Below are 16,481 nucleotides of genomic sequence, written 5' to 3' on the forward strand. Positions count from 1 at the left end.
TGACACTAATATTCATTAGTGTCAATTCAGTTCTTACCTTTTCCCACCATTTCTGGTGATGTTCCATTGAGTAACAAATTTTGATTATTTGAACAAGTTGATAAGCCTGATGTTGAATTCTCTAATGGACTAATAAAGGTGTCTTTAGAATACCTGTAACTGTAAGAACACCACTATATTAAAAATTTTGTTTATCTACTATTTTCACTTTACCAAAAACCACAGAGGAGTATTCTGGTATTTGGGAAGGTGATGAGAAAAAGTAAAAGTAAGAAATAGCATGCACTACTCCTCAGGCACGGTGGAGTATCATGTTGCTATCAACCTAGGAGTGCTTATATTCTGGTCAATATATAAAATATCTTGGTTTCATGCTATTTAAAAAACTGCTAACTATATTCATCCATCCTCTTTGAATTATCTTTAAAGATGGTAACCATCTAAACTTTCAAATCAATTTACAATCACACTGAGTCATCTGCATTTTCCATCAATAACCTGATTTTCTTTCATGTACACACGCACACACACACACACACACACACACACACACACACACACACACACACACACACACACAGAGTTATATGCTTGACTTTCCAACAATTAGTTTAAGAAGTTCTAATGCATCTCCAACAGAGATGGAGCTGGAATAGGGACAGATGCTGATATCCAAAAACACATGGAGGGACCTAGAGGTATTGTGTTCAGTAAAATAAGTCAGGCAGAGAAAGACAAATACTATATGTTTTTACTTATATGTAAAATCTAAACAAAAGCAAAAATGAATATAATAAAACAGAAACAGACTCACAGATACAGAGAACAAACTAATGGTTAGAGTGGAAAGAGGAAAGGTGGGAAGAGGAAGACAGGGGAAGGGCATTAAGAGTTACAAACTTCCACGTATAAGATAAATAAGATACAGTGATGTAATGTTCAGCACAAAGAATATATCCAATATTTCATAACTATAAATGGAGTATACACTACAAAAATAATGCATCACTATGTTGTACACCTGATACTAGTATAATTTAAGCCAATTGTACTTCAATAAAAAATAAAAATAAAAAATACTGAGGTACCCTATGAGCTCCAAGATCAGGCTACTCTATGCTAGGCATTGTGCTCAGCTCCAAATCACTAGAAATAAAACAGAATTTTTAATACTTAAAATATCTTACACCCTTTAAGATAAATGTATGATCAATGATGTGATATGGTTCATATATCAAGTCCTGAGTTGTCATAAAGGGAAAAGGAATGCGCAGCTTTGCTTGGAGGTTGGGAGAGGTGTAGATTAGAGAAGACTTCACAGTGAGGATGCCATATGAGATGAATCTTTAAAATGGGTTGGAGTTTAACAGGAAGGCAAAAGAAGGAAAAGTATTCAAGGCTGTAGAAACACTATGAGCAAATGTAGGAGATATTACGGTATATTTGGAAAACTGCAGGCCTAGCATGTGGTCCTCAATCATGGGAAGCAGTGTAAGATGAAGCTAGGAACATAGTCAAGGACTAAATCAATGAGCAACCTATATGTGTAAATGAGTTTAGGTATTAATCCATAGGTAAGAGACTTTCAACACTTTGTTACCAACAGTGAGAAATACATTTTGCATCATAACCACAATACATACACATCTACACACATACTCACAAATTTAAAAGCTTTTTAGAGTAATATCTATCCCCACTCACATTGTGTTTTTGTAGTCTATTCTATCCTACCATATCCTATCCTTTGAAAGGGAAAAAGGAAGTAATCTGAATGAATCATTGAGAAAGGGTGTCAGTATCGTCATCATCACCCACTGCTTATAGGCTTGTTTCCTTCTCTTCATCTTTCTTCAGAAAGATGGGGGATGGTACCTTTTCCCCTTTGATAGCCCAACAGAATCTCTGAAGCTGGGTTTTGTAAGACACTGAGATCATTGTCTCCTCAATTGCTGGCATTCTGATTAAAAGCAACTTTCCCTTCTACCAAGAATTGCCTTTTGGATTTTTTTTTTCTTTTTACTTTTTAGGGCCACACCCATGGCGTATGGAAGTTCCCAGGCTAGGGGTCCAATCAGAGCTGCAGCGTTGGCTTACGCTACAGCCACAGCAACTTAGGATCCAAGCCAGGTCTGCGACCTATGCCACAGCTCGTGGCAATACCAGATCCTCAACCCACTGAGTGAGGTCAGGGATGGAACCCACATAATCATAGGTACTAGTCAGATTTGTTTCTGCTGAGCCACAATGGGAAGTCCTTGGTTATTGATTTTTGAGTGACAAGCAGTCAGACTTGAATTAGGCAACAAAGTCTTATTGAATATTATCAAAATCTTAAAGACAAAGACATAAAATGTATATTATACTAAAAAGTCACAAAAAGCATATTTATTTCCTATAAAATATACCTTATTTACTGCTATTCATATTTCAATATCAATGAGCGTCATGGTAGATAAAGCAATAAGTTAATTATTACATAGCAAATATACTCCATTTCTATACATACTTAGTGGATAGTCTTCTTAAAGGAGAACTGCTTATTTAAAAGGGAAAACAATAAAATTCTACCATTAATTTACAAGGAAACCATCATTGATGGCATAGAGCCTCTTACTATCCCATGAAGAAGTGTGGTAAAGCAGTCAAAATACTTCCAAGTCCCATTATGAAGCAACCAATTCCAATTAGCTTCGGTCTGTGAAGTTTGGCACCAAAGTAACTCACAAATACAATCACAAACAAATTTCCTAGAAAGAGAACAAAAATTTTTTTGATATGATTTATTATAGCAAACAGTGACTGAGTCCAATTTGGCATCCAGTATAATTGAAGGTCCCAGAATGGATACAAATAGAACATAAGACATAGCACCTTTCCTTAAAGATCAGGTAATTTAAAAAGATGAAACTCACTAACTTTAAGCCACTCACTATAAGGTTGTATGGTATTCATAATAAGTATAGTTGACTTTATATGAGAAAGAAAGCACTTGAATTACTTGTGCGTATTGGTGAAGCAAAATTTTATTGAAGAATTTAGAGTGAGCGGATTGTTTGGAATGGAAAAAAAAAAGACAAAAATACCCTGAGGAAAGGTATTTATTCATTCCTCACTTTTTAATTCACTTAGCATTCTTTAAATTCCTATTAAGTACTTGCCATAGTATTAAAAGCTAGAAATATAAGAAAAGAATAAACCATTCATGGTATTTACTTTTAAAAAACTTATATGCCAGTTACAAAAATAGATAAATGGACAGAGGTGCTAGTAAACCACAGAAAGAGGGAGCTTAAATTAATTAGCAGTTTCAGTAATGTTTCATGGAAGATATGTCACTTTAGATTTAATGTTGAGTATAAGTTATTCAGATTAAAAAGTGGAAGAAGAATATGGATGGAGTCACAACAAATTTCAATGCATCTGGAGCTACAAGTATAGTCATAAATGGATAACGACCAAGAATTTCATAATATTTTATGGAAAAAAATAGCACAAAGTAAAAGTACAAAACTGAACTGGCAGATAAAGTAACCCATGAAGAACAATTACATAAGGAAGCTAAAAAGAGAAGAAACTTCAAAAAAATCCAGTATCTTGAGAGGTATAAAGGTAAGTTGCATGCATAAAATAAGAATTGGCAGACTAAACATAATAAGAGAACAATAAAGTATTGTTGAAAGTTAAAAATATTATACAGAAATGTGCATATTGGGACCTTATATGATAAGTTGGAAGGTGACACCAGAGATGATTAATGGTGTCTCAAGAAAAAAAGTTAGAATTTTAGAAAGGAAAACTTAAAGGGAAAAAAACCAGAAAATTTAATATTCATCTTATAAATATTTTAGAAGAAAACAGAGGAGAAGAAACAAATTTAAATATAGAAAATAAATTTCCTGAGCTAAAGGAAGGCTTAAGTCTTCAGATGAAAATGTCTACATTTCTCCAGAATAAATAATGTAAAATAGACAATCCTAGATATATGCTGGTAAAATGTCTGAAATTCAAGCATAAGGAGGAGGTGCCCACCAGTGCATGGCAATGATACTGGTAATGATTTCTTACATATAACATTGTTTGTCATAATACAATAAAAAAATGTTTTAAATGTTCTGAGAAAAAAGTTTTGAACTTTTAATTTCATATTCAGACAATTTATCACTTGACCATGATAATAAAATATATTTTCCAACTAGCAAAGGCTCAGAAAATATGTCATATGTTCAGTTATTTCTGGAAAATATAAATGCTTGAAGATATACTTTGGAAAAACTAAAAATTAGACTCGAAATCATAAGGCTCAAGAAAACAGTGATAAGAAGGGAATCAATAAAACTTATATATTCATGTCCAAATAATTGCTGTTAAATAGCTGCAAAATTTAACAAACCTAAGAATCAGTTCATCAATAAAAAGAAACATACAGTAAATTGGAATTTAAAACTAATGACAGTCTAATATTAAAGTTCTAGATGGTTTTATTAAACTGGGAGGTGGGAGAGTGAAAGCTATGTATGGCGTAATAGCCTCTGAATCATGAAAACGTAGAATTCATAACAAAAAGATAGATGTGTCTTCCCTTATAAATTATTTTTTAAATATTCCATAGCCAAGTATATTTTAAATAAAGTTATAAGACAAATAGTAAACTTGTAAACATATGTATGATCTATAAAACAGGCATAATTTTTGAGTCCCTTCAAATCATTAAAAAGTGAGAAAAAAGGAAAATGGGCAGAGTTAATTAGCTACCAGTTCATAAAATAAGAGAAAAAGATGTCAGACAATCATATAAAACCTCACTATTGGAGAAATTCAAACTAAAGTGAAGACAGCAAAGCAATATACTCAATGTTGTCCAAAAAAGGACTCTTACTCCCAAATTTTATACCCTGTTAAACAGTAAGATCTAACAAAGATTGCTTCCAAACTGTTTTTCCATCCTCAAATCATCAGAATCATAATGCTCTCTCCAAATTTTTTCTTGCATTAGTGCATCTTCAGAGAGGTGCAAAGTGTTAGTCTGCAGGCAACAAGTTTGTGTAAATCAAGGTTTTTTTTAACCTCTATACCTTTTACATTCTTGGCTAGATAATTCTTCACTTTGGATGCTGTCCTATGCATTGTGGGATGTTTCAAGGCATCCCAGGCCTCTACCTCTAGAAGCCACTAGCAACCCCAACCCTCAGTTATGTCAACCAAAAATATCTACAGATATTACCAAACTCCTCCTGGGGGGCATGCTTCCTCCTTGTTAAGAATCAGTGGTGTAGTCCACAGCCATACCACATGGAACATGCCCAATCTCATCCAATCTTGGAAGAATCAGTGGTATAGAGCCTGTATGAGCAGTTTTTAACTCTGCAAATCTGATTACTAAGCAATAACCAAAATAGAAATAGAAATTACCAATTTCAAAGCTTCCATCAATTAAGCCAACAGTAGAAGATGATATATCAAATCTCCTTTCTATCTGAGTGAGGGAACTTTTCATAAGTACTGCACTTAGTGCCTTAGAAATAAAGCTTAATGACAGGGCTGCCAAGAACATCTAAGAAAAAATCAGAAGGAAAGGGAAAAATGGTTAATCAAAGGACTACATAACGTTTATATACACATAGAATTAAAATGGCTTTTCTTCCTTATGTCATATTTTTATTATAAACAGCATACCTACCTTTCTTCCATTCCAATTGGAAATTCTTATTCTTTCTAACATTTACATTACATATTATTAGAGCAGGACAAAGTTACGCAGGGCTGCTCTCGAGGCTTATGGAGGTTCCTAGGCTAGGGGTCTAATCAGAGCTACAACAGCTGGCCTATGCCACAGCCACAGAAATGCCAGATTCGGGCCACATTTGCAACCTACACCACAGATCATGGCAATGCACGATCCTTAACCTATCCAGTGAGGCCAGAGATTGAACCTATGACCTCATGGTTCCTAGTCGGATTCGTTTCCACTGTGACACAATGGGAACTCTCAAAGTTGTTATGTTTTAATTAGCGTCATTAGCTGATTTCTTAGATGCTAGAGAATGATGTGAGAGGACCAAGATGACAAGCTATTCTTTATTCCTAAGTGAATAGCAAAGGTGAACTGTGAGGGGAGTGGCTAGACATTCTCAAAGGTAGCATTTCCATGAAGCCAGCTGAATAACAGAACTTTTTCATTTATAAAACCTCACGGATATTGGAGAAACCCAAATTAAAATGAATACAAAAAAATATAGCCAGTGTTCTAAAAATAATAATAAAGACTTTTAACCCCAATGGTTATAGATGTTTAATTTGATTAAAAAATTTATTGACTCGTCTTTTTTATAAACCCACTTTTATAGTTATTTAAATTCATTTTACATCTAGTATTAAAGTTTATCCTGTTACGAACTTCATATTTGTGTCTCCGCCACATTCATTTTTTCTTTTTTTTTTTCCACATTCATTTATTGAAACACTAAATGCAAAGTGATGATGTTTGAAGATGGGTCCTTTGGGTAGGAGTACAGGTTTCCCCTACTATCTGAAAGTAGAGCATTCCTCTGACATTTTCATAAGCCAAAATGGCAGAAAAAAATTACTTTAGGGTACATCTTTCTAATAAATGCACAAAATAAATCAAGATAAAATACAAATGCTCAAAGACACAGTTCAAAGCTATGGCAGCTTGATGCTGAGTGTAGTTCCTGGGGAAGGAGTTTGGAGTCCCACAGTCACTTCCAGAGTTGCCCACTGCCTCTAGAATGGCTTGCTGTAAAACAAACACTAAATGCTATTTTCATTTTTGCCATTTCTTGTAAAGGCAAAAATTTCCTTTGAGTTTCTTTCCGTTAATAAAAACAGGTACTAATGGAGGTCTTTTGTTAAAGTGAATGTTGCAGAGAAGTTTTGAAAAGCCAGCAGTACAATAATTAGGTCATGAGGGTGGAGCTCTCATGAAAGAATTTGTGTTGCCTCTTCTGCCATGTGAGGACACAGCAAGAAGACAGCCATCTGAAAACAAGAAAGAGGGTTCTCACCAGAACCCAACCAGGTTGGTACACCGATCTCAGACATCTGGCCCCTAGAACTGTGAGAAATCACTGTTTTTAAACCACCTTATCTGTGCTATTCTGTTATAGCAATCCAATATGAGTAAGATGGCCTGTCCCTCTCACTATACCAGTGGTAACCACCATCATGTATAGATTAAATCATTGCATTAGCCTCCTAATAGACCTTCCTGTTTCTGCTTTTGAGAAAACAAAACAATAGGTAGGAAGATTCTTTCAAAATGAAAAGTAGATCATGCCAGCACTCCCCATTTTTTGCATGTCATTCGTAGTAATATCAGGTCTTCCCAAAGTCCTCCAAGGCCCCAAATGATCTCTGCTCTCCCCTGATTCCTTTTATCTTTGAATCTCATCATCTGTTACTCTAGTCCTTTTTCACTCCCCTGCTGGTACTGTAGCCTTCTTACTGTACTTAGAGCATTTCATGTTTATTGTATTCCCTCAGGTTCTTTATTTTTGCTTTTTTTTCTTCAGGGGAAGCTCTTGCCTGAAGTCATATCCCCACCATTCATTTCCTCATATCCTTGAGGTTTTTGCTCAGTGCAGCTTTCACAATGAGGCTTTCCTTGACTAGTCTATAAAATTACACCACTTTCCCCTTATATTACATTTTATTTCTTTATTTGTCCAGTACACACTGCCTTCAATTAAATATAACCTTCATCATAGCAGGGTTTTTTTGTTTACCACTATATTCCCAGTGCTTCAAAAAATGCCTGCCACAAAGATGTTCAAAAAATACTTGTAAATTTTTTGTTTAATCAGAACGTATTATGTGTTTTACATGAGGCCATGCTTGGAGAAAAGAAATAAAAGACCCGGTACAGCTCAGCTGGCAAAATGTGTGTACTTTCCTTCCTATATATAGGGAATTTTCAATGAAGTTGAAAGGACTTGAGAAAAGTTGTGAATGACACAACTTATTAGAAATAATTAAGAATTCTTGGAGTTCCTGTTGTGGCACAGCGGAAATGAATCCAACTAGGAACCATGAGGTTGCAGGTTCAATCCCTGGCCTTGCTCAGTGGGTTAAGGATCCGGCGCTGCCGTGAGCTGTGGTGTAGGTTGCAGACATGGCTCGGATTTGGCATTGCTGTGGCTCTGGCAAGTCTGGCAGCAACAGCTCCAGTTGGACCCCTAGCCTGATTCTTATGTAAGATAAAGAAAGTCATCTAAGAATGAAACACAAAAGGTGGAAGGGAATCAAAATCAGTTTTACCTGAGGTGGTGAAGTGAAGAACAAGAATCATAGGAAAAAGATATTAATATTTGTCCAACAGAGTTAGACAAAAATTATAAGGATTTTCTCCAAGGAGAGTCAATTCTGAAACCTTGTAGAATCATATACGGTCTTTACATCATAAAACAGAAATTAAAATTTTCAGGTTCTAAATATTTAAAAATTATGTTATTGACATTGGAAATGAAGACATATGGTTGGCACTATGGAAAACAGTATGGCAGTACCTCAGAAAACTAAATATAAAACTACCATGTGACCCAGCAATCCCATTCTTGGGCATATATCCAGACAAAACTTTCCTTGAAAAAGATACATGCACTCACATGTTCTCTGCAGTACTGTTCATAATAGCCAAGACATGGAAACAACCCAAATGTCCATCAACAGATATAATTAAGATGTGGTATATATACACAATGGAATACTACTCAGCTATAAAAAAGTACAAAATAATGCCATTTGCAGCAATATGGATAGAACTAGAGACTCTCATACTTAGTGAGGTAAGTCAGAAAGAGAAAGACAAATACCATATGATATCACTTATATCTGGAATCTAATATACGGCACAAATGAACCTTTCCACAGAAAAGAAACTCATGGACCCGGAGAGCAGACTTGTTGCCAAGGGAGAGAGGAAGGGAGTAGGATGGACTGGGATCCTGGGGTTAATAGATACAAATTGTTGCATTTGGAGTGGATAAGCAATGAGATCCTGCTGTATAGCACAGGGAACTATATCTAGTCACTTATGATGGAAAATGATGGAGGATAATGTGAGAAAAAATGTATATAAATATGTGTGACTGGGTCACTTTGCTGTAGAAATTGATAGAATACTATAAACCAACTATAGAAGAAAATATTTAAATCCTTTAAAAAATAAAAAAACTAAAAAGATCAAGTTAGCTATAAAAGAAAAAAAGAAAAAAAAAAGAAATGTGGTTGGGAGTGATATCAGCAAGATAACAGATTAGGAAGCCCTCAATTCTCCTTCCCCCATGAAGACATGGATTTAACAACAAAAAACTGAACAAATGCTTCTGTGATAAATCCAGAGACTAGTTAAAATATTCCTGCATCTTGGGCAGTGTAAAGATAACCACATGGAAGCCAATAGGAAAATGTGTAACCCCCTTCACTATCTTTCTAGAGCATTCCCTAGGGGGAAAAAACCCAACTCCCATCTTCTCCCTTGAGATAGAAGAGTAGAATTATGCCCAACATTCTGACTTTTAGGGAAGCTGTCTGTGGGACCAGTCTGTATCCAATACTGACAAAAGTAGATGGCCAGATTGAGTGTTTCAGAACAAAGACAAGAAGCCACGCACCAGCGTCCACAGATAGATACTAGCACTGTGATTTACTACAACACCAGAGAGGCTGCAGTACCTCAGACACCAGGGGGAGCTCCTAAGTAGAAACCAACGAACCTCTTCAAATAGCTCTGAGAACATACTCCCTGAAAATGCTTGAGAGATCTCCAGAATCTCTAGCCTGGCTGATTAGTAAAAATCATCCCTGTATAAAATCAGACCACAAAGTCTGAAGTGGCTGATTAAATATTCAAAGTACTATAAGAAAAGGCTGCCAACCAAGAATATATCTAGCAAAACTATTCTTCAAAAACAAAATTAAAAATTTCCCAGATAAGCAAAAGCTGAGGGAACACATCACCACTAAATTTACCCTACAAGAAAAAATGAAGAAAGTCCTATCAAGTGTAGTGAATGAATGATAAACAGCACACTAAACAAACCAAAATATGAAATTCCCCAGTCAAGAAAAGTAAAATTCTGTATTATTATAATGTAATTACATTATACAATAATGTAATGTATATCACTTGTAAGTGTGATTTAGAATTTTTAAAGCATAAAAAGTAATTAAAAATCTATGTAGTAAATATGCAATATTAGGTGGTAATATGTATCATCAAAAACATGAAGTAGAGGCATATATGTGAAAGGAAAGAATTTTTATACGTGAGTAAAATTAAGTTGTTATCAGTTTAAAATATATAGTTACAATTCGTTTTACATAATTATGATAGTACCCATAAGGAACAATGAGACTAAGAGAGTTTTGAAAAGATTTTTCAGTTTTCAAGAAAATTGACAAACCCTTAGCTAGATTAAGAAACAAAGACCCAATTAACTAAAATTAGAAATGAAAGAGGAGACATTACAAATGATGTCACAGAAATAAAATGAACTATAAGAGACTACAATGAATAATTATAAATTGGATAACCTAAAAGTGGATAAGTTACTAGAAACATACAACCTATCAAGATTTAATCACAAAGAAACTTAAAATTAGAGTAGTGAGGAGATTGAAGCAGTAATCAAAACCTCCCAACGAAGAAAGTCCAGCACAAGATGGCTTCACTGGAGAATTCTACCAAACATTTAAAGAAGAATTAATGTTAATTCTTCTCAAATTCTTCCAAAGGATTGAAGAGGAATGAACACTCTCAAACTCGCTCAATGAGGCCACATTACCTGATATCAAAGCCAGACATAGACATCACAAGAAAGGAAACTTAAACCAATATTTCTAGTGAATGTTAATGCAAAAATCCTCAACAAAATACTAGCAAACAGTGTCCAACAGTACATTAAAAAATCATGCATCATGACCATGAGGAATTTAAATGTGAAATGTAACATATTAAAATCAATGTTATACACTACATTCACAAAATGAAGGACAAAACTATATACTCATCTCAATAGATGCATAAAAGCATTTGACAAAACTCAACACCCTGCCATGATAAAAAACATTCAAAAAACTAGGAATGAAAGGAATCTATCTCAATATAATAAAGGCCATATGTGAAAGCCCATACCTAACATCATATTCAACAGGGAAAGATTGAAAACTTGCCCTCTGAGAACAGGAATAAGACATGGATGTCCAATCTAGCCACTGCTATTAAACACAGTACTGGAAGTTTTAGCCAGGGCAGTGAGATAAGAAAAATAAATGAAAAATATATGAATTGGAACAAAAAATAAAATTATATTTTTAGGGAGTTCCCATTGCAGTGCAACAGAAATGAATCTGACTGAGAATTCAGGTTCAATCCCTGGCCTTCCTCAGTGGGCCGGGGATCTAGCTTTGCCATGAGCTATGGTGTAGGTCCCAGATGTGGCTTGGATCTTGCATTACTATGGCTGTGGCATTGGCTGGCAGCTACAGCTCCTATTCGACCCCTAGGCTGGGAACTTCCATATGCCTGTGGGTGTGGCCCTAAAAGTAAAATATTTGCTTTTTAGTTATATGTATATTTGTGACAATTATAAATATTTATTTATAAATTGTTATTTTACTACTCACATGTAACATGAAACTCATAAAGCTTCCACACACAAAACCCACTAAAACCAATGAACAAATTCAGTAAAGATGAAGGATACAACATCAACACTCAAAAATCAGTTGTGTTTCTTTACACCAACAGTAAGCAACACAAAAAGGAAATTTTCAAAAATTACATTTAGTATAGCGTCAAAAGGGATAAAATACTTACGGAGAAACTTAACCAAGGAGGTGAAAGAGTTGTACACTGAAAACTATGAAATATTGCTAAGGAAATCAAAGATACAAACAGATGATAAAACATTTGTGCTAGTAACTTGAAAGTCTTACAATTGTTAAAAAGTCCATACTACCCAATGCAATCCACAGAGTCAATACTGCCACTATCAAAATCCCGATGTCATCTTTTTGCATAAATAGAAAAAAAAAATTCTAAAATTCATATGGAATCTCAAGGGACCCAAATAACCAAAACAATCTTGAAAAAGAACATAGTTGAAGAGCTCATACATCCTGAATTACTATAAAGCAGTGGTAATTAAGATGGTGTGGTATTGGCATAAAGACAGATGGAACAGAATAAGGAATCCAGAAATAAACCCTTGCATATACGGCTAAATTATTTTTAACAAGTATGCCAAGATTACATAATAACAAATGATCTCTTTAACAAACGATGTTGGGAAATGGGATAACCATATATAAAAGAATGAAATTGGATTCTTACACTGTATATAGAAATTAACACAAAATAGGTTGAAGACCTAAATGTAAGCCCTGAAACTGTTAAATTTCTAGACGAAAACATAGGGAAACTCTACAGGATATTGAATTTGGAATGATTTGTTATATATATCAAAAGCGCAGGCAACAGAAGCAAAAGTAAGCAAATGGGACTACATCAATCTTTAAAATTTCTGCATGTCAAAAGAAACAACAGAGTGCAAAGGCAATCTGTAATGAGAGAAAATAATTGCAAATCTTATATTGATAAAAGAGTTTGTATCCACACTACATAATAAATGTCTTCAACTCAACAATAACAATACAAATAACCTGATCTTTAAAAAAAGACCCAAAGAGACATTTCCCTAAAGAAGATATACAAATTACCAATAGGCACATGAAAAGATGTTCAACATCACTAATCATTAGGAAAACGCAAATCAAAGCACAATGGATATCACCTCACACCCATCAGGATGGCCAACATTAAAAGAACAGAAAAGTTTTGGCAAGTATGCACAGAATTTGGAAGCATTAGAATATTGATGGGAATGCAAAACGGTGCAGCTACTATGAAAAACAATACGGGGATTATCCCAAAATTTGAAAAGGAGATTATCACATGATTCAGCAATCCCATTTCTGGATATATATCCAAAATAATTAAAAGAAGGATCCCTAAGTGATATCTGCACACCTGTATTTATCACAGCATTATTAAAAATATCCAGGAGGTGGAAGCAATCTAAATGTTCAAAAACAGATGAATGGATGAGGAAAATGTTGTATATACATATAATGAAATATTATAAAGTCTTAAAAGGAAGGAAATCCTATCACTGTGCTACAACATTTATGAACCTTGAAAACATGCTAAGCAAAATAAACCAGCCATAAAAAGAAAAATAGTGTATAATTCCCTTCATGAAGTATTTAAAGTAGTCAAAATCATAGAAACAGAAAGTAAAAATACAGTCCCCAAAACTGTGGGAAGAGAAGAGAATATTAGTATTCAGTATGTCTAGAAGCTCAGTGTTGCAAGGGGAAACATTTCTAGAGATTTGTTGCACAACAATGTGAATATACCTAACACAACTAAACTGTACCTTCAAAAAATGGTTAAGAGAGTAAATATTGTTTTTCTTTTTTATGGCCACACCTGCAGCATATGGAAATTCCCAGCCTAGGGGTCGAATTGGAGCTGCAGCTGAGGCCTACTCCACAGCCACAGCAATGCAGGATCTGACCTGCATCTGTGGCAGATGCCACAGCTTGCGGCAATGCTGGGTCCTTAACCCACTGAGTGAGGCCAGTGATGCACCTGCATCCTCAGGGAGATTATGTTGGATTCTTAACCCACCAAGCCACAATGTTTCTGCCACAATAAAAAAATGCCTTTTCCATTGGAAAAAAAATGTGGGTGGCCTTCTGCCTAGAGAAGTAACATGTCCCACTGAATATGTTCAAAATGCAACTGTGGCGGAAGAATCATGGTACATTATTACAATCTTTTCATTTTTCCCCATACTTCACTGTGCTGTCATCTTCAAAATCTGTGAAGTTTCATATAGATGTAGAACTTCTTGATAAACATTCCCCCCTTCATTCCTCTCCCCTTTTACTAATTTTGAAATTATGTTCTTTTATATAAATATATATATATATATATACACATTATAGATATAGATAGATACCCACGGGTGAATTATTCTTTAACTTATTGAGTTTGTTGCCTTTTTTTTTTTTTTTTTTTTTTTTTGTCTTTTTGCCATTTCTTGGGCCGCTCCTGCAGTATATGGAGGTTCCCAGGCTAGGGGTCCAATCGGAGCTGTAGCCACCAGCCTACACCAGGGCCACAGCAACGTGGGATCCACGCCGCATCTGCAATCTACACCACAGCTCACGGCAACACCGGATCTTTAACCCACTGAGCAAGGGCAGGGATAGAACCCGCAACCTCATGGTTCCTAGTCGGATTCGTTAACCACTGCGCCACGACGGGAACTCCGTGTTGCCTCTTTTTAAGAGTGGTGAATTAAAAGATCTGGTGATTCTTGACTGTCTTCTTTGTTTACATATGGATGGTCCTGTTTTCTTGTCTCTGATATTCAGTCCTTGTGAAGCCTACCTAGGAAGGAGAGGCAGCAATCATTAGCAGTAGGGTAAGTTAATAGTTAATCTTCTGCATGTGGGCACTTCACTTCTTCCAGGATGTTACCAGCTACCTGAGACACTGTTCTGCTCCATATGCCCGGGCATCTGCCCACATTCATTAGTCATGCACAGGGTAGATGCCTCTGCAGTTGGCGGCTTGGACCAAGTGGGTGTATTTTGATGATCAGAGGATCAGGGGAGTTGTTAAACAATGAAAGAGGTGTGTTTTCTCTGATTGAGTGAGTGGAATACTCTATATAACTGCTTGTCGTTTGTCCCTGGGACCTCTCTTGATCCCATTATCAGTGGCTTTTTGTTTTGAAGCACCTTTGGAACCACATTTTTTTGTTTTGTCCTGCACTTGTCATGGACTGTGATGTCCTTCTTTAGCCTAATTCTTTCTACTTCTTAATTTTTAGAAAACTCTTATGGCTTTCGATTTACAGAATATATCTTTTCTTGTTTTCTAGCAGATATGAAAGTTACTCTTAATACCTTTTAAATTATTTAATAAAATTGGAAGGGGAGGAAGTGGCTTCAGCCTTATTATTCTCAGGCTGCCATACTGTACTGGAAATCTTCAAGTTCTGCCTTTCCTTCTCTAATAGATAAATAGGCAAATTTGTTATTAGGCTCCCCATCAAACTCATATGCCTGGCACATAATGAGTAAATAATAAATGTTTTTTGGCTGTTGAATAAATTGTTTTCTTCCAGTTTAGGTTATAAATCTGGAACAGAACTTACATGTAGTGAAACTTCTCATTTCTTAGTTTCCTCAGCTTTTAGGTAGAGATAACTATAGTAAAATTGTTATCATATTAATGAAAATAACATACATAAAATTTTTGGCACATAATAAGCATTGATAAATGTCTGCTTTTATTACCACTGTGAGCTACTATCATCCAGATTTTGGCTATCAGTTCACTCAGATAAAGATAAGACTCTGATCATTTAGCCAAACAAACACATATTTTTGTCATGCAGTATTTCAGGTGCTGTAGAATCAGTAATGAGCATACTGACAATATGATTTATTGGTTATTAAAGAAATACAGAGGAAAACTCTTATCTAAATCCTGATCATCAAAGCACTAATGGGTGAAATCAAAGGAGAAAGTAACATGACATCTTACTAAAACAAATACAAGCATAACCAGATGTAAAGCCTGCCCAATATCAGAGCAGCTTTCTAAAAGTTCAGAGAAAGATTATGTAATGTCCTTGTCTTCAGTCTTTAAAGAATGATTAGCTCAAGGCAAAAGAGCAACTCAATAAAGTCAAAATTCACATTATATAATCCTATACTGATCTTACAAAGAAGAAAAGGGAGCAGATGTATACAATGGCGACAACAAGATTCCTTCTATAAGCTGGGATTTAAATATAAGGACATGTAATGAGTTAATACAGATAGATTTATAAATATGCTTTCTTTTACTCTAACCCTGAGAGATGGGTATTTTATTTTATTTTATTTGAATATAGTTGACTTACAAAGTTGTGTTAATTTCAGGCATACAGCAAAGTAAATCAGTAATAAACATGCATTTGGCTCTTCCTTTTCAGATTCTTTTCTCATATGGGTTACCACATAGAACTGAGTATATTTCCCTGTGCTGTATAATAGGTCCCCATTACACATCTATATATTGTAGTGTGTATATATCAATCTCAACCCTCTAATTTATCCCCCCTCCCCACCATTTCCCCTTTGGCATACATAAGTTTGATTTAGAAATCTTTGAGCCTGTTTCTGTTTTATAAGTTTTATTGCATCATTTCTCTTAGATTCCACATAATAGTGGTCTCCTATGATATTTGTTTTGAGAGAGATGGGCATTTTAAGCCATGTTCCTAATGTAGGACTGAAGTTCAGAGAAAAAATATGATTTTTTTCAGAACGTAAAATTATTAAATCATAGTAAAGCTAAAATCTCCAATGGAAAATATTTAAAAAATCATGCCACA

At 35.0% G+C, this 16,481-nt stretch overlaps 1 protein-coding gene across 6 annotated transcripts in view; it reads right to left on the reverse strand.

The window, feature by feature from the left end:
• SLCO1B3 (solute carrier organic anion transporter family member 1B3) overlaps nt 1-16,481 on the reverse strand; it is a 68,783-nt gene that overhangs the window by 31,501 nt on the left and 20,801 nt on the right. For 5 of the 6 annotated variants that reach the window (XM_021091087.1, XM_005655659.3, XM_021091089.1 and 2 more), the window contains 3 exon segments: nt 5,413-5,554; nt 2,618-2,750; nt 38-159 (listed from right to left, as the gene is read on the reverse strand). In XM_021091087.1, coding sequence (XP_020946746.1) covers nt 38-159; nt 2,618-2,750; nt 5,413-5,554 — 397 coding nt within the window. 6 annotated transcript variants of the gene reach the window in all.

The sequence above is a fragment of the Sus scrofa genome, chromosome 5 (assembly GCF_000003025.6).
Source record: "Sus scrofa isolate TJ Tabasco breed Duroc chromosome 5, Sscrofa11.1, whole genome shotgun sequence".
Taxonomy (NCBI): Eukaryota; Metazoa; Chordata; class Mammalia; order Artiodactyla; family Suidae; genus Sus; species Sus scrofa.